This window comes from Bos javanicus, chromosome 8 (assembly GCF_032452875.1).
Source record: "Bos javanicus breed banteng chromosome 8, ARS-OSU_banteng_1.0, whole genome shotgun sequence".
Classification (NCBI taxonomy): Eukaryota; Metazoa; Chordata; class Mammalia; order Artiodactyla; family Bovidae; genus Bos; species Bos javanicus.
In genome coordinates, this window is record NC_083875.1 from 89,776,149 (window position 1) to 89,800,332 (window position 24,184).

Sequence of the window (24,184 nt, forward strand, 5' to 3'; positions counted from 1 at the left end):
AGTCCTGGTGGGGACACCAAAGGTGTGGGATGGAAATGGCAGTTTGACAAAAGCCTTCCTGATGGGATTTAGGTAAACTTCTGCCCACTTGGCCTTGGGCAGTATCAAAGGGGGCAGTTGGTTGTGGTCTTTATTACATAATGGTACCACACTCTGCAGCTTCCGCATGTATCAGTGGCAGACATTTGAAATCCAAGTGCTCTGTAACACAGAAATGATGAATTTCTGTGTACACCCACAGTTCCTTTTGGGGGCAGATTGCTTCAGGAATGTCACTACCAACTGGTGATGCCAAACATTGGCTCCTTTCTATGTAAGAATGCAGGGTGGAGAGGTAAAAACTTACCATCTGTGATGGAGAAAGCTAGAGAAAGGGCTGGTTTATCAAGTCTCTCCTGTTGCCTCCATTGCACCAAATGGAGCAGAACCCATAGTCCCATCTCTTTTGGCTATACTTTGGCTGCCATGACTTTTACAATTTTCTCCCCATTGAAAGGGTAGTCTATTGACCTCCTTCCCTATTGACCTACCAAAATTGGTGGAAAGTAAAAGTGTTAGTTGCTCAGTCATATCTGACTCTTTGCAACCCCGTGGACTATAACCCGCCAGGCTCCCCTGTCCATGGAATTCTCCAGCAAGAATACTGGAGTGGGTTGCCATTCTCTTCTCCAGGGAATCTTCCTGACCCAGGGATTGAACCTGGGTCTCCTGCATTGCAGGTGGATTCTTTACCATCTGAGCCATTTCCCACAAGCAGAGCTGGTATTTTCGGAACCTTTGGTGTATTGGGTGCTATTCCACCAATTTTAGCACCCAATACACCGAAGTTTCCTAAAATACCAGTTCTTCTATTGGGAAGTATAGGGGAAATGCAACTAGAGTTCTCAGAGTGGTTTAATTCCTGGAGGAACAGCTAGCAGCAGGAGAGAGTTCATGATGTCACTCTGCATATCATCAGGGGTGGCCTTAGAGTACACAGCTCCCCACATGGACTCCCAACAACCAGTTTATACAAAGGCTTTCAATTTTATTTTATTTTATTTCTAACAAACATACATGGGACTCGATAAAGGCTACTAACTGAATGAGCTCTAACAGACAGGTTCTCTCTGGCTTTGACACACTCAACTTCTAGATGATCAGCTAGCTAGTTAGGATTGTACACTTGATACTTTTTGTTGTTGTTCAGTCACTCAATCGTGTCCAGCTCTTTGCTGCCTCATGGACTGTAGCCCACAAGGCTCCTCTGTCCATGGGATTTCCCAGGCAAGATTATGGGAGTGGGTTGCCATTTCCTTCTCCAACACTTGGTACTAAATTTGATTATTATTACTTTTTGCATATATCAAATAGACACAATGTCTGTTTTGGGGTATTTTTCATTCAAATTGATTGAAAGTGTTGTGCTACCTCAAAAAAAGTTGAGGTTATGGTGCAGTGTTATATTTTTAGTGCCAGAGAGCTGGAGCCCCCAAGCAACTCAGAACTAATATATAAAGTTCTTAAGTCATTTCTCCACTGAAGACAAAATGCAATACTCAATATTCTGGCTCTTGGAGGCAATTTTGTTGTTATTTTCTTAACCCAGTATCTTAATGCTTAACTTTTCTATAAATGCTCTTGGTTTTCTCAGGCTGTTTGACAAGAGAATAAGCTCCTTTTCAGTGATGTAATGAAAACAACTAAAATGCCACTGATGAGCATGTCCTTGCAAATAGGATTTATCTCCATCAGCAACAAAAATTAAGAAAGATGTTGGGTGGTATATGGTCACCCAGGACCCATGAAAATGTTCCTTTATAAAGAGGAGCTGGCACGAGATAACAAAGAGGAATTACTTTTTCTCTGAAAAGTTACTCATGTATTAAGACTACTCTTTTAGTCTTTACTCAGGCAAAATTCCCACTGAACCTAAAAACTTCAGGGGTTCTGAAGTGAGGCTTACACAGATAAGAATCCTTTTGAAGGTTCCTTTTTATCTTTTCAAAAAACGAAGGACTCAGTACATCAACTATATACTTATGACAACTCTGCAAATTTGTATATTTTTCATCCATTTGTACTTCATGAAGAATCCTTGGGGATGACTGTGTACAAAAATGCCTTCTACGTAATTCCTTCTAAAGGTAAAGAGTGGTACAGGGTCAACCTGTGTTAAAATGAAAGATTACAGTATTACTACATCTTTTTGAAGAAAGCACAAACTGCCAGATCACAATTAAACTGCTCTAATGGTCGCGGTCAGGGTCAGCTTTCAGGAATCCACAAGGCTGTTGACGGCCCCAGCTGCTCAGCCGTAACAGCACAGGGGGGTTACTAACTTGGTGCTTTTCTGATACGGATTCTAACTCAACACAGGATCACAGTGCTGTCCTGTAAGCATCTTCGAATTCAACGGAAACTCCCCATTACGTTGGAAAGGTGAAATGGGCCAGGGGTCTGTCCTCTGCTTCTCCCTCTTGGATTCTTTTCTTGATTGGTGTGGGGCACAGGCTCCTGGAATACCTTGGCTGGCTTTTCTAGGATTTGGAGAAACCCCAAACAACCAGGTAATTTGGCTAATTTGACTTTTGGATGAGCTTAAGACTCCTCAGGGAGAAATGACGGAAGACAAGCAGGGGTCCCCTTGGGGGACGTACATCCACAGAACTCACTTGTTCTCTCCTGGATCCTCCAGACGCTGTCAAGGGCATCTCAGGACAGTTGGGGGTCAGATGCATACATCCGAGACCAGCCTCGGACAAGCCCTTTTAGAGGGGTTGCGCTTTCAAAATCTGCTTAACATGACACTTTGTGTCAGTCAGAGGAGACTGGGACTGACCTGTTCACCTAGTTCTCAGTCACATCCTCATACTTGGGGGTTCAGCCAGAACTTACTTGTACTCCCTGTTACATAACGACACCATGTACTGCAGCTGACACATGTACCAGTGGCAGACATGTGAAACGCAAGTGCTCTGTAACAGAAATGATGACTATAGCATCCTTCTGTGCACAGTCGATGTAGTGTACAGTCACAGAACATCATCCTGGGATGATGAGGTTCCTGGGAAACACATTGCACAGTGTGTGTGGTCCGACATCTTCCCTCTCCAGACAGAGGCCAGAGGGGAGGGAGGATTCAGGAGAAGGCGGCTGCTGACATCAGCAGCTTGGTACATTTGGAAGACCCTAGAGCCTAAATGGACAAGGCATGGTGTCTGCATTGAAATGCATCAGCAATTCCTTGGGTCCCCTCCTTAAGAGACATCCACACCAGGCCAGGCTGTTGGCAGAACAGCTTTCTCGAGTCCCAGATCTGGAAATACCCCCATGGGTGAGGCATGCAATCCAGAAGAACGTGGCTGCAGGGTTGGCTGCCGCTCTTCCTGTGGTGATGCAAGGACCCCAGGTTCCTTGAGGCCTGCACTCTCACTTGTAGATGACTCCATTCTGCAGGGTTTTGTTTCTGTCGGTGATGCAGGGTGAGGCGGCCGTTTGTGGGAGGTCTTCCTTGCTTTTGGGGGAGGGGCTGCTGTTGTTGCTGCCACTGGATTTGCTTCTGCTTGGGTCGAGAGCGGGCTGGATGGGTGAAGAGTGGGCTCTCCGGCCCCTGACCAGGCAGGTGCAGACAAGTCGGAAGAAGGCCCGCCGCATCTCCTTGCTGGCCAGCGTGTAGATGATGGGGTTCATGGCGGAGTTGAGCACAGCCAGCACGATGAACCACTGGGCCTTGAACAGGACAGCACACTCCTTGACCTTGCAGGCCACGTCCACAAGGAAAAGGATGAAGAGGGGGGACCAGCAGGCGATGAACACACTCACCACGATCACCACGGTCCGCAGCAGGGCCATGGACCGCTCTGAGTTGTGCGGGCTGGCCACCCTGCGGCTGCTGGACTTCACCAGGAAGTAGATGCGTGCGTACAGGATCACGATAGTCACCAGGATGGCCATGAAGATGCTGATGCAGAATGCGATGTACTTCTTGGAGTAGAGGGGCAGGATGGTGGAGCAGTCGGGGAGGTTGTGCAGGCAGTTCCAGCCCAGGATGGGTAAGGCGCCCAGTGAGAACGCGATGAGCCAGCACATCCCGATCAGAAGAAACACGCGGTGCTTCTTGTTGGCATCGTACGGCCTCATTTTGATCATGGTCAAGTGTCTCTCGATAGCAATGGCCAGCAGGCTGCAGGTGGACGCCCCAAGGGCCACAAACATGCTGCCTTCCCGTAGGAACCAGACCGTCAGGGAGAGGCTCAGTGTCCTCTTGCCCGACATCAGAATGTTAACCTTGTACGCAATGCCAGCCAGCAGGTCGCAGAGGGCCAGGTTACCAATGAAAAAGTACATGCGGTTGTGGAATTTATTGTTTTTCCAGATGGCAATCAAGACCATCAGGTTCTCCAAAACAATGAAGCTGCAGATGATCAAGAACAGCACGGTGGTGAGTGTGCTGCCCTCGGGGGCGTCCTTCAGCCTGCCTTCCAGCTTGCCCACGTAGCTGTAATGTTCGTGCAGGGTTTCGTTGGAGGTGTAAGGTCTGGGGCGTGGCGTGAGAATCATCGCCATCACTTGGAACTCACAATCAGTTAGCTCCTGAATCCACCAGAGGGCGCCCTGAGAACGTCCATTTCCAGGGAAAACACTGCTTTCTGCTTAGGCTGCAACAGGGATCCAGGCGAGACACCGGCTAGGGTGTTGAGAATAGGCTCCTATGAAAAGACAAAAGGAGAGAGAGCCCAGTGATAAAGTAACAGCACCTAAAAACAACAGCAGCAACAGAGTTGGAGAAAGGCACTAAAAATGCTGAAGCATTTGGGTGGCTGGTCCATAAGGGCCCAAAGAGGGCCTTTAACCCAGGCCAACTTCCTATGTGACTATGGAGCCCAGAAGAAGCAATTCTGTGTCTACAGTTGCCAAGAAGGGAAATTCTGTCATTGGGCACTGCCACCATTCAATCATGTAATCCAAACACACGGATTTAAACCCAAAGAACACTTCCACCTGGAAATCTCAAGGCACTTAAAACGCTAACCAGTTCATACTCATCTACTGTGCATGCGTGCATGCTAAGTCACTTCAATCATGTCCAACTCTGTGTGACCCTATGGACTCTAGCCTGCCAGGCCCCTCTGTCCACGGGATTCTCCAGGCAAGAATACTGGAGTGGGTTGCCATGCCCTCCTCCAGGGAATCTTTCCAATCCAGGAATCGAACCTGCATCTCTGTGTCTCCTGCATGGGCAAGTGGATTCTTTACCACTAGCACCACCTGAGCAGCCCCATCTCCTGCACAGGAGCTGGTAAACCCTTATTCCCAGTTACTGAGAGAGAAACAGAGATTATGTCAGGCCCAAAAAATAGGATGGAATTCAGAATAAGACCCACTGATTTCTGAAACCTCCTTGGTGGGCTTTGGAGCAATGTTGTAGGAAGTAGTCACACTTCCCTGGAATCCCTGGGACCAAGGCCAAGACCAGAAATCAAATCTAGATGGCCCCCAGGTCTGCCCCACAGAGAGCTCAGAGACAAACCATCTGGTCACCAAAGGAAGAACAGCACAGCCCACACATGGCCCACAGGGCCACTCCCTGAGCGAGCAGCTAATCGTGGAGCCAGGGGAAGAAAGAATATAAACCTGTAAAAGTGGAATCAACTGCTACTGAGACTAAAGGAAGAAGAGCAAGGACAAACAAGTGGATTTTTGAGTTTCAGAGTTTAGATACAACTGTCGAAACTGCCAAAACTCAATCGGTGTGTGTGATGGAAAGAAACAACCAACCTGGGAGCACTGGTGACGGTGGGGCAGAGAGCCCAAGAGCCAGGCTTCCAACGGCCCTTCACCCTCCGGACCTCTATGCACCCCCCAGCCCTACGTGGCTTTATCCAAAGGCTTCTTGTGATGTCCAAGGCAGAGCAGACCCAAGTACCAAGGTACAAATGGTTTTCGCTAAATGCACTGATTCTAAATAAAAACTATTTGAATATTTAAATATATAATTAAACTCAAACAAGGTCAATTTACATCAGCCTACTGTGTGGATCCGCTGAAGTTTTTCAACTTTTATAAGTTTAAGTCGCAGCCCTCAGTTTGGCTTGGTGGCACATGGACCACTCTCCACAGAAATGGGGCTCTGCATTTTGGGGTGCAGTGGAATCTGAAGGCCTGGTACAACTGCTGAGCTCATTCCAGAGAAGGCCTCAGTGGCAGGCGGACCCTGGGGCTCAGCCTGGGTAGCTGCTCTGTGAGTGAGAAGCAGAGGAGGCTCCAGACAGAGCTCCCTGACCAAGGGCCCTCCAGGCGGATGCTCTCCTGCCACTTGGGTGCTGGTTCCAGGGCCCTGAGAATGTTGTCAAGCCTCCACTCCCTTAATCTGGGTGAGCCTGGTTTTCTGACATGGGGCAACAATGATCCCACTGCTTCTTTGCAGAGATTTCTTCTGTGTCCTGGAGGTTTGTGTGTGGCTTATTGTGGAAACCACATGAGCCCCTGGTGTCTCAGTGCAGTTTGAGGTCACGGAGGGCTGGGAGTCAGCTTTACCACCAAATGTTGGGGCCTGCCAAGGTCTCCACATCGCTGATGAGCCTCGGAGGCAGCATCCGACCCTGGGGCTGTCTCCCCTCACCCAGGGGCACTGTGAGGCCTCATGCAGGAGGCAGACTCCCCAGCCAGCTCTGGTCCCCGCTGCTTGGTCTGTGATAAGGGGCCTGGTCTCCCAGAGACAGAAGCAGGGATGGTGGGGGTCAGCTTGTGGGCCACTCCCCCCCACCAGCTTACCTCTTTTCCATTTTTATTTAAATCGTGCCCATCCTTAAGGCTCCAGGTCAACTTCTACCAGCTCTATAGCGTTTTCTGGAATCATCCTGCCCCAGCACACCACTTTTTAAAACAAACTGCAAAGTGTTTTTTAAGGATAGAGACAGGAGCATCAGCTGACACTCTCAGAGCACTTTCCTGGAGCCCCTTATTTCTTCCTCTCCATCTCCTCTCACACCACCACGTACATTAACGGTGCCCAGTAAATGCATGTGCCCCTCGTTGCTGTTCATCTAAGTGCTCTCGTCTGTGGGCGCTGAATGGAGTCTCTGTGCTCCCACTTTGCTGACCCTTCCTGGATGTTGTAGGAAACCAGGCACAGGAGAACCTAGTCGCCTGGTTATCTTTCCAACACCTCCCACCCCAGAGCACAACCCTGAGAGAGTGCTTGGCATTCCCGCATGGATACCCTGTCACGGCACCACGTGTGGTGGTGTTCACAGAAAAGGCACGACCCAAAGGTAGGGCAGAGGAACACACGGGCTGCTCCAGTGAGAGTCACAAAGCGGCAGCATCCTGAGAGGGGCTGTTTTTCCTTTGGTGGCAGTGGGGTCATATAGCTGGCCGGAGGGCCCTCCAACACTCCCTGTCCCCACTCTCGCCCTTGCCCCCACCACTCCAGGCCACCGGCTGCCATGTCCAGGTGGCCGCCCCTCCATCCCAGGACCTGATACTGGTGAGCATAACGTGAGGAGTTATGATGGTGACTTAGCACCAGAAGAGCCTGAATGATAAAAATATACAAACATTACAGAAAAGGAGAGCAATGGGAATTGTATCGTAATTCCCCCTCACACTGGGGCGAAACAGCTCCAGGAAACTGCATCTGAAAGCCTTTTGAAAACAGGTATGTCCGAAGTTTCTCTCCTGTGCCCTAGTTTGCCTGCGATAACTCCATGGCCTTAAATACCTCATGGCCTCCTCGAGACAGTCTCTGCCCCTCCGACTGTGCTCTACAGTACAGAGAGCAGGGCTGCGAGTCCCTTTAAAATTGCTGGATGTGGACTTCTCTTGGGAATAAAGGGCGGAGGAAGTACACCGCAGGCTCCACAGACTCACATTCATTTTTTCCCCCTTCAATATGTAGAGTTTTGATAAACTTGAGTAGAAGGTACGAAAGGAAACAACAAAAACGAATACCCAGCAAGAAAATAACCAAAATGACAATAGTTTAAGATGTGCCAGAAACTCATCAAAACCATGAATCCTGAGGGTGAACACATCTTCCCATTAATGCTCGATTAATGATTTCCCTTAATTAAATATGTATCACTCAAGGAGCATATTTTCTCAGAACATTTTTTGTTATAAAATACCAATCTCCACACTTTGCGTAACTGGAAGATACCCATCTCTCTTTGGAACCCAAAAGCTTATTTTCTTTAGATTAACAATATTAAAAAGCTGATCCCATCTGAGAGTTTTGTGCCAGGCCAAAGATAAGATTGATTTTGGATAGATCTGAATGCCACTACGCATGGCCAAAACCGTCTCATGGGTGAATTCCTGCCTCCATCCGGAGGGACGCAACACAGACTCCAAGTCTGCGGGGAGAACGCTCTGTCCCCTCCCTGGTCCCCGAATCTTTGAGAGTCAGCTGGCTCTGCTCATGGAGAGGTGGGCATCGGCCCTCTGTGGCTCACCCACCCTGCTGCTGCCAGTCACTGCAGGAGTGCTGGGCACTGCGGGCACCAGGGCCCCTGGGAGACCCAACCTTTCCTATCCCTCATGGCCTCTTCTAGTCATTAACCACTAGAATGGAGCACTCTCTGGACTTCTTATCCCTTAGAGTAATTTAGCCTGTGTCTGACCCTCACATAAATGGAGTCATGAAGCTGTGCCTGGCATCTTCTTCTCAATGTGATGTTCCTGTGAGCTTCCTGCTCAAGGTGAGTCATGCAGAGAGATGCAGGTAACTCCTTCCCATTGCTCCCGCTGGGTGGACGGATACATTCTGGGCTGTGGACGTGGAGTGGTTTCCCTGTGCCGTTGTCCTCAGCAGTGCTGTTAGGATGAGTTGAGGATGTCCCCCACGGCCTGTGTCCCAAGGGGTACCGTGGACTTCCTACTGCTGATGCCTAGGCTGGGTTTTGATGGAGGGTCCCCACAGAGGCTTACGGGTCTCAGCCAGTGGTCCTGAGAACTGTCTTTGTGGATAGCTGGAGAAGTCCCCAGCGAGGGTGAGAGTTACACGTTACAAATGCTCACACTTTATTTTAAAAGATAAGTGTCCGGGGCTGGTAGTGACCTGACCAGTATCTGCCTTTCCATTGTAAAAACTGGATCACTGCTTAATTTCCACCTGAATACTGAAAAATACAGCCTAATGCTGAAAATGTGGCTGGGTGCCAGCTAGTCATGTACATATTCAGAAAACCTGGCCAGTTATAGAAGACATGTGGGTGCTCCTGCTCATGCGCAGTGGCCTTCCAACAAACCCAGATTCCGACAGAGCTGTGCCTGAGAGCTGGCCTTACTTATATCCGTAAGCAGAGCTCTCCTCCCAAACTGTGCTCAGGTCATCCAGACCCCCGCAGACTTCTCCCCTCACCCACTCTGAGTGAGGATTTGACTGCCTGCATCTCACTGTGAAGGTAAAGATAGTACACTGCCCACTCCTGGGCTTGCCTTCCATCTATTCAACAAAGATCTGCTACCTGAGTTTTCACTCCATCCTCATTCAGGTGGGGTCTTCGAGTCTATCTCAAGGTATTCCAACACCAAGGCTTTTCTTTCTGCAGAGAAGGAATATGACACCTTCTAGAAGGTGGTTCATAGGGGTGTCACCCCATCCCCCTCCCTCCATTCCAAGGAAGAGCATCTGTGGGGGGAGGGGGAGGGAGCCAGGCAGGGCCCAATGGATTCCAGATGTGTTTTCCACGCTGGAGAGTCACTTTCTCTACTCACATCACTTTGAAAAATAAACAAACTATAAAAAGAAGGAAAAGGGAAAAAAAAACAGAGGAAAATATTTCACCAGTCTGGGGTCTGTCTCTTTCTCTTTGTAATGGCCAAAAAAAAAAAAAAGGCACAATAAGATTGTGAGACATTGATTTCTCCTGGTAAGATGCAAGGCATTATATTTTTAAAATGCTATATTCTCCCATTTCATCCCATAAACTGAATTAAAACACAAAGCATTTGTCCACAAGTAAAATTTCTTGGAAAGCAAGATATTTTTTCCCCCCACTTAGAAGAATTTAGAAAGGAAATAATGAGTTGGCCGTTTCATGGCCCCAACAAAATTCCTTTGCTAATGAGTATTTCCCGTCACTCAGGGGTTTCTTAGGTGACCTCACTCTGCTCTCAGAGATGGTTCATGACAAGAGGTGTTACATACTCAGCCTTGCATGCCTGCATGTTGCTCTGGACCTATTAGTGGAGCGCCTGGTGAGAAAGGCTGTTACAGATGAACCACATCAGGATTCTACATCTTCCCCTTTCTTCTCCAGATTGCGGAAGCGAGTTTGTCCCTGGTCAGATTTCCTACTTTTATGCAGCTTCTCCAAAGGTTATTCTCTCAGCAAACAAGGCTCAGATGCTAACAGAGATCTGACAGCAGTCCAAGGAGTCCCATGTATGCAGGTTGTGCCCACAATCAAGTCCAGCTTGAACATCTGCCTCTCTGCATATTCTCCTGGGCATCCAGGCTCATCAGTCTGAGGGCAAATGCTTTTGATGCAAGAGGTCTTTATCTTCATTGCTTTTCTGCCAGGTTTCTCAAACTTTCTCTTCTCTGTTTTTTCTAAGGAAGGGTACAGGACTGAATTTCTACCAAGGCTGTCACAGCACGAATCAATGTGTGTGGAAATGAGTTCCTCTAGGCATACGAAAATGAGAGGTGTTCTGGGCAGGAAGTGGTAACCGCGGGGCTCCTTTCATCCGTTCCCACAGCAGCATTCTTGCTCGGTGGCCTGGCATGCGCACTGCGCACTGCGCCTTGCAGGCGCCATGTCTGAGCCCACCACAGCATCTGCTTCCAAATGGACACAGCGGGAAACTGAACCTGTGGCACAGTTTGGAAGAGGCTGCGCTGGGCTGGATGCCCATGTCATCGGATTCTAGTGCACCACATTAGGGATAAGCTCTTCCAGAAGCTGTTGCGCTTCCATGTGTTCCTTACCTATCTAGAGACACGGGTGTCACCAGCATACTTGGGACCGAACTACTTCTAGCTACTATGCTAGCAAAATGCTGGAATGCTGAATCTGGGGGCTTGACTGAAATATATGGAAAACTTTGACCCCAAGGAAATGGAGCAGCATCTTCAAGGCCAAAGAGCCTAAAAATGACTCAGGATTCCCACTCCAGCTTATGGTTCCAACCAGATGTTAGAACCACCTGATCAGTTCCACACTGTCCTCTGAACAACCTTGTCACTGATTTACCTGACTGGCTATTCCCTGCCCTCTCACAGATGCCACTGTGATTCCTCAAAAACAGAATAAAAATGAAACAAAAGGTAACTTTATGCCTGGTAACTATAACAACAAGTTAAAAAGTATTATTAACTAAAGCTAGACAGGATTCCACTAAGTCTAGCATATTGTCTCCAAAAGCTCATGGAATATCTCTTTTTCATTTATTTATTTTTTAATTGGAGGATAATTGCTTTACAATATTGTGCTGGTTTCTGCCATACATCAACAAGAATCAGCTATAGATGTACATATGTGCCCTCCCTCTTGAAGCTCCCTCCCACCTCCCACCCCATTCCACCCCTCTAAGTTGTCACAGAACACCTGATTTGAGTTCCCTGCTTCAAACAGCAAATCTTCACTGGTTATTTAATTTTACATATGGTAATGTGTATATTTCAATGCGCTTAAGGTAATTAACCAATTTTACAGAAAACATATGGCAAGGGAATAATACAAAATGGCTCCAAAACTGATAAGAAAGGAATCACGAAACCAAATGTGAGGAAACAGAAAGCCTTGTATAGCCCAGGGGCAGCTCAGTCTCGGCTAACTGGCCAACACAGTAGATTGCCCAAGGCTGCCATGCCAGCTGTATCAGCCCCAGAGTCATAGTCCCAAGTCCTGGCAGAGAAAAAGAGTTTCTCCAGTTGGGCAACAACAAATGTTTCAAGATTATTTTATGCTCAAATTCCCATGTCTTTGTAACAAAAATATATGCATAGACAGTAGGTCTTGAAACATTTTTAGGGAGTCGAAGAGATACCATGGAATCAAATTAGTGTCATAATTTCCTGGTGAAGGAAAATCAGTCCCTAAATTTTGAGACATAAAGTCATTAGGCCAATTCATAAGGTAGGCCTTGTACAGGAAATGGTAGCTTCAGTATCCACATACGGTAGAAAATTAGGAGAGTCATGCATTTTAATGGAATTCACAAATATAAAGAGGAAAGCAGCATTTTCAGAGATGAATATTGGTCGAGGAATCATTGCATCTGTATCTTAAGGGCTGATTTTGCGTTTCGGATCCCTGGTGTCAGGAGACTAGAGCGCCTGGACTAGCAGGCCCAAAGTGAAAGTTTTCTGACTGAGAAAACCCAATGTGTGGTTCACCTATGGTAGTAACAGTATTCAAACCGGCACTGAGCTCTGCATCAGTGAGTCCACAGCTCTTTGAGCACCACATACACACACACCGCCCCCCCCCAGAACCACCACCATCCTCATTAGTCATATACCCACAGATCATAATCCTGCCCTTGTACTTTCTAGGAATTAAGTTTTTCTTAACCATGCCTGTACGATTTTCATCAATGAAGAAAGGAATGTTGTAAAGATAAATCATGAAGACATAATTCTTTGGGGCTTCCCTGATGGCTCAGATGGAAAAGAATCCACCTGCAATGGGGGTTTGGATCCCGGAGAAGGGGATGGCTATCCACTCCAGTATTTTTGCCTGGAGGATTCTATGGACAGAGGAGCCTGGTAGGCTACAGCCCATGGGGTTGTGAAGAATCAGACAGGACTGAGTGACTAACACTTTACTTTCAAGATTCTGTACAATGTCTGCAACTTCTAACTCCAGACTTTAAAAAGATGCCTAATTCTGGAAGTACCCAGAGCTCCAGAAGAGCCAGACTCATTCATGCTCTTCATCTTCAAAGTAAAGCATGTTCCCTTTAAAAATCCAACAAGAAATCCCTTTCTTACATCTAAATATAAATACACCACAAAGAAATATGTCCTTGGCAGTGTCCAACGTCAGGAAGAGAGAAAGTAAGGAGAAGGAGGAGAGAACAATTTGGAGACTATGGTGGGGGCAGGGGGTTAAAAGTGGCAAAGTTAGCACTTTCCTGCAATCGGCTCGAAGAAGGACCAGTCCTGTCGCTTCCCCGGATTTATCCCAGATATGAGTATAACTTACTGATCTTCCCTGGGAACCTCATTACCTCATCATAGAACTTTTGTCTTCCAGACTCCTCTTCCCGCCCCCCCCAACCCCGCCCCCCGCCCGGTTCCGACAGCCCTGACTGCCTTGTTTGAGAAATAGAAGGAAAACTGGAACTTTGTGGCCAAGAAAATAAAATAGAACGATTTCCCCAAGGGAACAAGAACACACACTTCCAGAGCCCCCAGGTCCGCATTCCAGGCCGTATAAACTTAATTATCCCAGGAAAAGGACCCATGGCGTGTCTCTGTGAAGAGTCACTTCTCTTTCATTCGGCGTTTAAATGCTCTAACTGTAGTTGAAAAAGGAACCATCCCCACTTCCCCTGCCCGGGTTCAGTCACCAGAATGGACGACCTGGTGGGAATGGGCGATGCTGATGTGGTGTGCTCGCCCGCCCAGGTCCACGTCGCGATGGGCTGGATGGCCTGGAAGACGGGCTGGAAATCCGTAAGAAAAGCGGACCCGGCTGCTCCCACCCAGCCCGGGGGCCCGCCGGCTCACCTCCATCCGAGAAGGGCGCTCGGACCCTCGGCATCTTGGCACCCCTTCCTCCCCTCCCAGTGCCGGGGCGCCGGGATAGACTTGGCGCTCGGGGCTGGGGACACTGCCCGGGCCGCAGAGTCTCGCTCGGGTTCCTGCGGCCACCGCGCTGAGCGTCGGGTTCCTGTCGCGTGTCTCCCAGACCGGCTTCCTCAGCCTCTGCCCCCGCCGGCCCCGGCGCAAACTTTTCCAGCTAACCTCGGGGGCTGGGCCCGCGCCCCGCCTCCCTGCCCTGCCGTCCAGCCCTCATCTGCCCGCGTCCTTACTCCCGCCCCCGCAATACCCCTCCTACCCCGACCTCCTTCCCCACCTCCCGGCTCCCCGCCCCATCTCCCGGCCCCGCTGCATCTCCCCCGCTCCCTGCGGCTCTCCCACAGCATCTTTTCCCCCCGGCACCTTGAGTCCCCACCTTCCCGCTTCCCACGCCCCGCACCGTCCTTGGCTCCTCCCCCGTCTCCCCGCCCTCTGGACTCACCTCGTCACTTCTCGGTCCCCACCACGTTTGTACTTCTTCCCTCAGCGTTGAGCCCCTATATCCCCATCCCTTCTCCCCTCCCCGCAGCCCCAGCATCCCACTTTCTCGCTCCCGGCTCCCGCTCTCGCTCCTCAACCCCTTTATCCTCCTCCCCGACTGCCACCCCTGGAGTGTCCCCGCCTTTCGTGTCCGCCCCCGCAGTCGAGCCTCTGGCGGGCCCCTGACATTCTCCTGTCGCCCCCGCCTCCCTCGGCAGTCCCCCTGAGCTTGGCTCGCCCCTCCGCCTCTGTCCCAGAACTGCCCTTCAGATCCTCCGCCCCGCCGAGTAGTTCAAGGCTGCTGACCCCTGCCCAGCACCCAGCGGGGAAGGTCCAAACCGGATCGGGCCTAGGCGTGGACCGGGTGCATTGAGGGCGAGGGTCTGCCAATTATTGCTGTTAGTTTCATCATCATCATCTTTGTCGCGATCACGATCATTTTTGGTTGGAATTGACTGACCGCCGACTTGAGGGGAGACATCTGGCCGCATTTTGATTTGAACTCTGCGCCTACCACCTCCGTTCTGCTCTGAGCCTCCAGGGCAGAGGCTGTTTCCCGGAGGGCACACAGACTCTGAATTCCCGGATCTACCCCTGGCACAAGAGCTCGTGGGCCTGCAGGGGCAGATCTCAGCGATTCGCCTCTCTTGTGTGTATGAATGAGATAGTCTATGTGAAAGCTTCCTAAAGAAGAATCCCCAGGGAGGGGACGACCAACTCTATTGGACAGGGAAAGTGAAGGTCCTGAGTAAGTGAACACAGAACCAACCCTCCAAGCTTCTAGCCGGATGGAAAAAGAAAGAGATGGGCGGTTGGGCAGGGGGTGGAGGAGGGGAGGGCAGGGGAAGGGTTAGGAGGAAAAGGAGAGAGGCAGGAAGAAGGAACCAGAAGGCCTGATATCATAGCAAGGCTGTGCATTCCTGGGAAGAGGGGACTGGGACCACAGGGGTCCCTGGAGCAAGTTGGGGAGTTGCTCAGTTACCTGTCTGTGATTCGCTCTTGCTTCTAGAGGAGGAACCCCAAGCATCCTTCCCCTCAAGCTGGGAGCAAATGCCCATTAGGGGTGGGACTGAGCCCTGATGGGTAGGCAAGGGAATGCAAGTTGCCAGCACTTCTGCCTGCCTTTTGAATTGGTCCCTGTTGAGAAAGCCCAGCCCTGGAGAAAAAGGGGTATTGGTGTGGGTTTGCACACCTTTGGCGCTCAGTGGAGGGCTGGTGTTGCCCTCGCCTTGCTTCCACTTAATCTACTCTGAGTTCCCTCTGGTCGCCTTCCCAACTGGCTCAGAGTATCCTGTGCCAGCTCTGAGAAGCCATTTTTGCTCCAGATTACAAGGGGAACCAAGTGTGTTCTCATCTTTCCACTTCTACAACAGCAAGTCAGGAAAAGGAGACGAGAGATCACGCATTTTCAGCCAATCACCACGACCAGGGTAAAAAGAAAGAGTACTGGCCATGGTGCTTACAACTGACCAAAACAATCAGTTGGTTCATTGACAAGTCTGTTCAATTAGTTGCTTCGCATTGTGAAAAATGCACTACTAGGTTTGTTTTGATTTGTGCCCATATCTTCATTCACTGGATGATGTCTGAAATCTTGACATCACCAGGGCAACCTTGAGGCCTAGTGATGCCTCCAAAACCAGTGTCAGGACCTGGACTCCAGAAGCCTGAAAACTTGTGAGACTCTACTGCAGGTATCCAAGGGAGATGAGAGGATTTGACATACAGGCATATCTGAAACTCCTTTTCCGCAAAGATTTCCCATCCTGAGCAGCTCTATCCATACACGGTCCTCTAACTGGCCCAGTGCCCAACTCTGCTTGCTCCTCCTTCCCTTAAAGCTCAGACAGTGGACCTTGACTTGGGGGGGGGGTGCCCTCTGTGCCCCCACACAACTCTTAGAGACCATATTCTCTCATGACTTTTCTGGAGAGAACTAGTTCTCCCTAAGAGTCTGTGGGATAAAAGTCTTCCCCTCTGCAGGGACAGCTCTCTCCAGAGGAATGATGTTTCGCAAATGCAGAACTAATGAGAGAACTGGGCTTCCCTGGTGGCTCAGTGGTAAAGAATCTACTTGTAGTGCAGGAGATGTGGGTTTTGTCACAGGGTTGGGAAGATCCCCTGGAGAAGGAAAAGGCAACCCACTTCGGTATTGTTGCCTGGGAAATCCCACGGATAGAGGAGCCTGGCAGGCTATGGTCCATGGGGTGGCAAAGGAGTTGGACATGACTTAGTGACTAAACAACAGTGGGATAATTAGGAAGTTCCCAGTGTGCAGTGGTCAGTGAAATAACTGAGTTAGAGAAGGCAGTTTTATGCAGGGCCCTATGAAGATGTGGAGAGTTGGTGAAGCACAGAGCTAACTGGAAAAGGAAGAACATTCTCCACTTTCAGTGGACACATCTGGCTGTCAGGGCCTTCAGGAGGGATCAAACTTAGCGTCTCTCATATCGAATCAACCTGATACTGGATGCAGAATCCAGCACACAACATCACCAATGCTGTGTTCTTGCTAAAAATACTTAACTTGAATCAAAGTTCAAGCCTGCAGCCTTTCTGGTTTACAAGAAAGAAGGGTTTGAACAGCAAAGTAAATGACTCCAGGGAGAAAAGATCAGATAGGTGCAGAGAGCAGAACATTCTGTATCAATTTTTCTGGTCTCTTCAAAAATGTCAGTGTCAGAGAAAGAGTGGGAATGTTCTAGTACAAAATCAGCTAAAAAGGAGCAATATTCATAACAAACATGGACACTGATCAACTCCTAAGTCAACTAACCAGTGTGAAACAGTTGGAGGAAGTTTCAACATGATGATGTATTGAATGATATTGTAGAATTATTGTTCACATTGTTCGGTGTGTTAGCAAGCACACCGCTTGCTAGAATGACTTTATTTTTAGGAGATGCCTGCTTAACTATTGAAGGGTCTCGATACCTGAGACTTGATTTTAAATGATTCAGCAAAATCAGTGAAGTGAAGTGAAGAAGTGAAGTTGCTCAGTCGTGTCCGACTCTTTGAGACCCCATGGACTGTAGCCTACAAGGCTCCTCCTTCCTTGAAATTTTCCAGGCAAGAATACTGGACTGGGTTGCCATTTCCTTCTCCAGGGGATCTTCCCAACCTGGGGATCGAACCTAGGTCTTCTGCATTGCAGGCAGACACTTTACCGTCTGAGCTACCACAGTATGTACAAGTAAAGCTGATATAACAAAATGTTAGCAGTAATTGGATCTCCAGGGTGGATGGGGAGACTTGTGCTATGTGTTCCCCTTCTCTAAGAGCTTGAAATTTTTCCATGATAAAAATTTAGAGAAAAATAAAATGTGAGGTTCAGTTCAGTTCAGTCAGTTCAGTCGCTCAGTTGTGTCCGACTCTTTGAGACCCCATGAATCACAGCACGCCAGGCCTCCCTGTCCATCACCAACTCCTGGAGTTTACTCAAACTCATGTCCATCGAGTCAGTGATGCCATCCAGCTATCTCATCCTCTGTCGTCCCCTTCTCCTCCTGCCCCCAATCCCTCCCAGCATCAGAGTCTTTTCCACTGAGTCAACTCTTCGCATGAGGTGGCCAAAGTATTGGAGTTTTAGCTTTAGCATCAGTCCTTCCCATGAATACCCAGGACTGATCTCCCTTAGGATGGACTGGTTGGATCTCCTTGCAGTCCAAGGGACTCTCAAGAGTCTTCTCCAACACCACAGTTCAAAAGCACCAATTCTTCGGTGCTCAGCTTTCTTCACAGTCCAACTCTCACATCTATACATGACCACTGGAAAAACCATAGCCTTGACTAAGTAATTAAGAAAATTCTCCATCTCTGTGCTCAAACTATCAAATGAAATCTAGGCTTATGGGGATTAAATTAAAAGATACGATCATTTATGTCTGTATACTTTTGAAAACCATGTGATCGCAGACAAATATAATTTGAGCAAATGTGTATTATCACGTGGACTTCCCAGGTGGCGCTAGTGGTAAAGAACCCACCTGCCAGTGCAGGTAAACCGAAGAGACTTGGGTTTGATCCCTGGGTTGGGAAGGTCCCCTGGAGGAGGGCATGAGAACCCACTCCAGTATTCTTGCCTGGAAAATCCCATGGACAGAGCAGCCTGGCGGGCTATGGTCCATTGGGTCGCAAAGAGTAGGACTCAACTGAACATACACACCCGCACACATACACATATTATATTCTTATGTGTAGTTTTTTTTTTTTTTTTAAAGAAATACACTTTATTTTTACAGCACATTAGTGCCTGAAACATGGCCTGCAGGTGCCACATGGTGAAAAGACATCCAGTTTTGAGACTCTAACCCACAGGGAAGCCTTCCCCAGCAGAGCTGAGATGCTGCAGAAGTAGTTGTAGGAACAGATAAGCTGGGAAAGCCAGACACTTGTGCCTATAAATGCACTTTCTTTCCTCCCTGCTTGCCTCTGCCTCTTGGATCTCTGTCTTGCTCTTATCCTGAGTGGGTGTACATGCTACTTTTGGGGGGGTTTCAGAGGTTGATCTGTAAAGATGCAATGTGGTGTGAGTCCACACGTGTGGACAAGTGGTGGGAGCTCTGGGCAGGGGGTGGGATAGAGTAGGTTGGCCACAGGGAAGGGTACCCAGTAGAAAAGAGTCCCTGGGGGGCCCTGGTCTTGTGGTTTCCAGCAGATCACCACAGTGGAAGTTATTTACATAGTGCTGGAGAGAAATGAAGTGAAAGTGACTCACTCATGTCTGACTCTTTGCCACCCTATGGACTATACAGTCCATGGAATTCTCCAGGCCAGAATACTGGAGTGGGTAGCCTTTCCCTTCTCCAGGGGATCTTTCCAACCCAGGGATTGAACCCAGGTGGATATTTTTACCAGCTGAGCCACAAGGGAAGCCCAAGATACTGGAGTAGGTAGCTGATCCCTTCTCCAGTGGATCTTTCCGGTCCAGGAATTGAACCGGTGTCTCCTACATCGCAGGTGGATTCTTTACCAACTGAACCATCAGGGAGAGAAATAGCTCCAAAACATCGATCTGGATTGGATCTGCAGCATGGAAATTGGCCTTTTGTACCTAATAACCCTGGCTGGGGCCAAGTGAAGCCTCTGCCTCTCTGTCAGAGCTCTTTCCCAGTGAGTTTTCTTTCTTTGACAGAGATTCCTACCAAAGCTAGCCTTCATGACTTTGTGACTTTCATAGTTATTACATCATCTGTCCCTATCTTTATGCCTCATCCATCCCCTTTCTCCACTCTTGCTCAGTGGAGAACCAACAGATTCCAGGAATTGTTCTTTTCACATTTCATATTTTGTAAGGCTGTTTCTAATATTCAGACACCTAATTAGTGTGTGTGTTCATATAAGTGTGTAACTGTATATATGTGTGTGCATTGTGTGTGGGTGTATGAGTGTATGTGTGTATTTGTATACATGTATGTATGTGCCTGCATGCATAAGTGTGTGCACATGTGTGTATGTGTGCATGTATACGCTGCAGAGGTAACTCCTGTGAGGGAGGTAATAGGTTTGACCCTCCCTGGAAGATAAGCCCATGGACCCTGTAGTATGCTGCTGCTGCTGCTACTGCTACTAAGTCGCTTCAGTCGTGTCCGACTCTGTGCAACCCCATAGACGGCAACCCACCAGGCTCCCCCGTCCCTGGGATTCTCCAGGCAAGAGTACTGGAGTGGGGTGCCATTGCCTTCTCCGACCCTGTAGTATAGCACAAAATAAATATTTGGTCTTTGCTCCTGATTCTTGGGGCTTCCCTGGTGGCTCGGACAGTAAAGAATCTGCCTGCCAATGCAGGAGATGCAAGAGATGCAGGTTCAGTCTCTGGGTGAGGAAGATCCCCTAGAGAAGGAAATGGCAACCCACTCCAGTATTCTTGCCTGGGAAATCCCATGGACAGAAGAGCCTGGCAGGCTAGAGTCCAGGGGGTTGCAAAGAGTTGGATACCACTGACAGAACTCCTAAAATCCTCAAATCTATTGTCTTTTGCCTGCTAATGAGATGGCTGGTGGTTGGGGCCCTGGAAAGCTTCAGGATGGGAGCTGGTTGAGAGGAACCAGCCATGTGATCACAGAGTTGGAACTTTCAGACCCATTCTGGGGAGGAGGGTGGCTGGAAATAATCATGGCCAGTGATTTAATCAATGAAGCCTACATAGTGAAACCTCCATGGAAGCCCCTACACAACTGAGCTTCTGGGTTGGTGAACATATCTATATGCTGGGCACATGATAGACCCAGAGAGGGCATGGACTTTCCAAGGTCTTTCCCCATACCTTGCTCTGTGCATCTCTTCCATTTGGCTATTCCTGAGCTGTATCACTTATAATAAACCTGTAACATAAGTAAATTTGTAGTCTGCTGGGCAGAAGTTTCAGTGGGAGCAGATAAACAGAGAAATGTAAGCTCAGCCTGGGCTGGTGGTGAAGGTCTAGTATGTTGGTGTATTTGCCCTTGTGGCATGTTTTCAGTTAGAAGCGTGTGTTCTCTGACAGCAGGAGGAGACAGGGTGGGCTGGAAGGCACTCCAAAGGGTGGAGGCACTCCTGAGTCTCTCCATTGTTTTGTTGAGGAGACCTGTCTTAGGCTTGCGGCGATGCCTGCACTAAACCTCACAAACTGGGTAGCTCAGTCTTCGGCAGCCTGAAACTTTGAGTCGTTTGTCCCTAAAAGTGCTTTTCTTGCTGGATATTGCTTCTGGGAAATTGTGGTGGGGGCTGACTTGCTGGAGAAGAGCTTTCCATTTATGGAGGACTGTTGATATATATAGTCTGGGTTGTAATTCAGCAAAAATGCCTGGGTTGTGTTTATCCTATCATTCACATAGCCCTCAGTGAATGGGGTGGTTTTGCGCAAACCTGTCTGCACTCTGCTTAGACTGGTTCCATGTATTCCTCCCCTGCCCCTGGCTATTTGAACAAGTGTCTGCAACATTATTGAATGACTTGGCTTTTCCTTGGCTGTGGAAGGGTTGTTTGGAGATGAAGGTGGAGAGAGAGGGTGACGAGATGAGGGCAAAAGTAATTGCCAATTTCCTCACTCCTGTACCATCAGAGACTGAATCTTAAGTGGAAAGGGCTGAAGGAGTTTGGATGGGGGAAGTCAGAGCAAATATCAGTTCTGATTTGGTACCTACTCCTGCCAGAGCTTGTTCAAAGAACTTCACACAAAGTAACTCCTTAACCCTCAGAGCAACCCTAGGAGATGGACACCAATATCATTCCATTTCTCAGAAGAGGAAAGTGAAATGCTGAGCTGATCATACATTTACCCAAAGTCACACAGTTGGCAAGCAGTGGAGTTGGGTTGCCCTGTCTATCTGGAGTATGTTGATTTACTTTAGCACTTTGGACGTTGCAGCCCTCCTGAAAGACCTAGGCTGGCCTTTATGCATGGATGTCCACTATCCAGGTGCCTGCAAAGAGGCCCAGGGCCTGGCTCCTTTGACCTAACTTGACTGGAGCCTGAGGGCAAGAGGAGGAAGGTAGATGCCATCCACTGACCCTCACTCTTGCCAGTCCCCACATCTACTCTGGGTTGTAGACTGTGCATGGCTGGTTTTGGGGTGGAACCTGCCCAGATCCCTTATGGACAGCCTCTGCTCCAACTGGTGAGAATGGCTAGCACAGGCTGGAATGCTGTAGTGGGGACAAGGGTGGGGAGTGTTGCTCCTACCATCATTGTTAATTAATAAAGAAACTGCCACACATCTGAGTGTCAGGGTCCACATCTAGAAAATGGCATATTGTACCCCGTTTAATGGGTACAATGCTAACTATCTGGGCATTTAAATGGATCATAGAATTTCTACAACTTTTCATAAAAAGAAAAAGCTTTTCCTTTTATATTCATTGAATTGAAACCATGCACAAGCTCTTCTTCTTGATTAAAACATTTTTTTTTTTTCATGCACAGTTCTTGTTTTTTCCAACCATCTTTTCCATCAAAATCAATAGTTACCTTATTTTGGTGATATATTGATTTTAATTCATTTTATTTTTTAATTTATTTTTTTAATTGGAGGATAATTGCTTTACAATGTTGTGTCTGTTTCTGCCATACACCAAAGTGAATCAGTTATAACTATATATGTATATATCCCCTTCCTCGTGAGCCTCCCTCCCCCCATCACAACTCCTATAGAACACCTGCTGAACGCTGGCAGAAGACCTCAGACTTCCAAAACATGTTTTTAAAAGCTGAGATTAGAAAATAAAATAGACTCAAATCAATAGTCTAAGCTCTCACCTCAGGAAATAGGAAAAAGAAGGCCAAGCAAATCTAAAGCAAGCAGAAAGAAGGAAGCAAGAAAGATAAGAGCAGAAATTAATTAAATGAAAACAGAAAAATAATCAATGAAATAAATGGTGGTTGTTTTGAAGGTCAATAAACAGACAAAGCTCTAACAGGGTTGACACAAAATATAGCAAGACAGACATTAGCAGTATTAGGAATGAAACAGGTAATGACTACACTCCCTGCAGACATCAGAAACATACAAAAGGAAAACTAGAAACAGTTCTACACACATGCATTTGACAACTTAGATGGAAAGAACCAATTCTTTGAAAAGCACAATCTACCACAACTCTCCCAATATGAAATAAAACATTTCAAATTTGGATTGCCCTATAGCTATCAAAGAAAAGGAATTAATAATTTTTAAATCCTCAAAAAATAAATCTTCAGGCCAGATGGTTTTGCTGAAAATTCTACCAAAGTGTGAAAAGAAGAATTAACAAATGCCAATTTTGCACAATTCTTTCAGAAAATAAAAGTGAGAATGTCAACTCATTTTGTAAAGCAAGTATCCTGAAAGTGAAAAAAAGTACAAAAAAAAAGACTACAGGCCCATATTCATCAATATAGTTACATAGATTCTTAACAAAATGTTAACAAATAGAATTCAGTAATATATAAAATAATTATCATGAGCAAGTTGGGCTTATTCTAAGGATGAAATGCTGGTTTAATATTCACAGATCAAGCAATATAATCCATAATACTTACAAGCTAAAGAAGAAAAATCATATGATCCTATCAGCTGATGCAGAAAAATCATTTGACAAAATTCAGCATTGTTTATGATAAAACTGTCAGAGAACTAGGAATACCGTGAACCTTCATCAACTTGGTAAAGAATATCTGCAAAATCCCTACTGCCAACATTATATGTGATGGTGAAAGAGTTGAATGTTTTCCCCCAAGATCAGACACAAGACAAAGACATTGACACCACCTCTCTTCAGCATGCTACCGTAAGTCCTAGACAGCAAAACAGAAACAAGAAAGGAATGAAAGATATACAGGTCAGAAAGAAAGAAATAAAACAGCCCCCATTTGCAGATGGCATGAGGGTCTTCAGAAAAACCCTAAGGAATCTACAGAAGACAAACAAGCAAAAAACAAACACAAAAACACCTGGAACTAATAGACAAGAGTTCAGGCTATGCGATCAATGTGCAAACATTAATTGTATTTCTACGTACTGGCAATAAATATATGAAAACTGAAACTTAAAATATAATATGACTTATAATCACTTATAATATGACTTATAAGCAAAAAGAAATTCTGAGGTGTAAATCTAACAAAATATGCACAGGTATGCTAAAAACTACAGAGTGCTGAAGAAAGAAGTCAAAGATATAAATAAGTGGAGAAAATACTATGTTCATAAATTGGAGAACTTAAAGAAGTCAGTTCTCCAAAACTGATATAAGGTTTAACACAATTCCCAAAAAACTTCCAGAGAAAGGGAAGATAAACGAGGCCACATGCCAGAAAATGGTCATCATAACAAGTACCGGATTTCTCAACAGTAGCTTTGACAGACAGTGGAGCCTGGAATCCTACACTCAGCCAAATCATCAGCCAAGTCTGAAGGTATTATAAAGATATTTTCAGACAAAGCAAGGATTGAAACAATTCTCCTTCTATGTCCCTTTCTTAGGAAGTTACTTTAGGATGAGTTTCAG

General features: G+C 47.3%; 1 protein-coding gene across 2 annotated transcripts; it reads right to left on the reverse strand.

Moving 5' to 3' along the window:
• Positions 1 to 1,016: 1,016 nt before the first annotated feature.
• S1PR3 (sphingosine-1-phosphate receptor 3) lies at positions 1,017 to 14,246 on the reverse strand. 2 transcript variants are annotated; one of them, XM_061426323.1, is made up of 2 exons: positions 14,181 to 14,246; positions 1,017 to 4,691 (listed from the first exon to the last, which is right to left on the reverse strand). In XM_061426323.1, exon 2 carries the CDS (start codon positions 4,546 to 4,548, stop codon positions 3,412 to 3,414), a length of 1,137 nt encoding a protein of 378 aa, XP_061282307.1. In that variant the 5' UTR covers positions 4,549 to 4,691; positions 14,181 to 14,246; the 3' UTR covers positions 1,017 to 3,411. The 2 variants fall into 2 exon arrangements, with proteins under 2 accessions (XP_061282307.1, XP_061282306.1); XM_061426322.1 differs by lacking the exon at positions 14,181 to 14,246 and adding an exon at positions 13,667 to 13,744.
• Between the last annotated feature and the right edge of the window lie 9,938 nt (positions 14,247 to 24,184).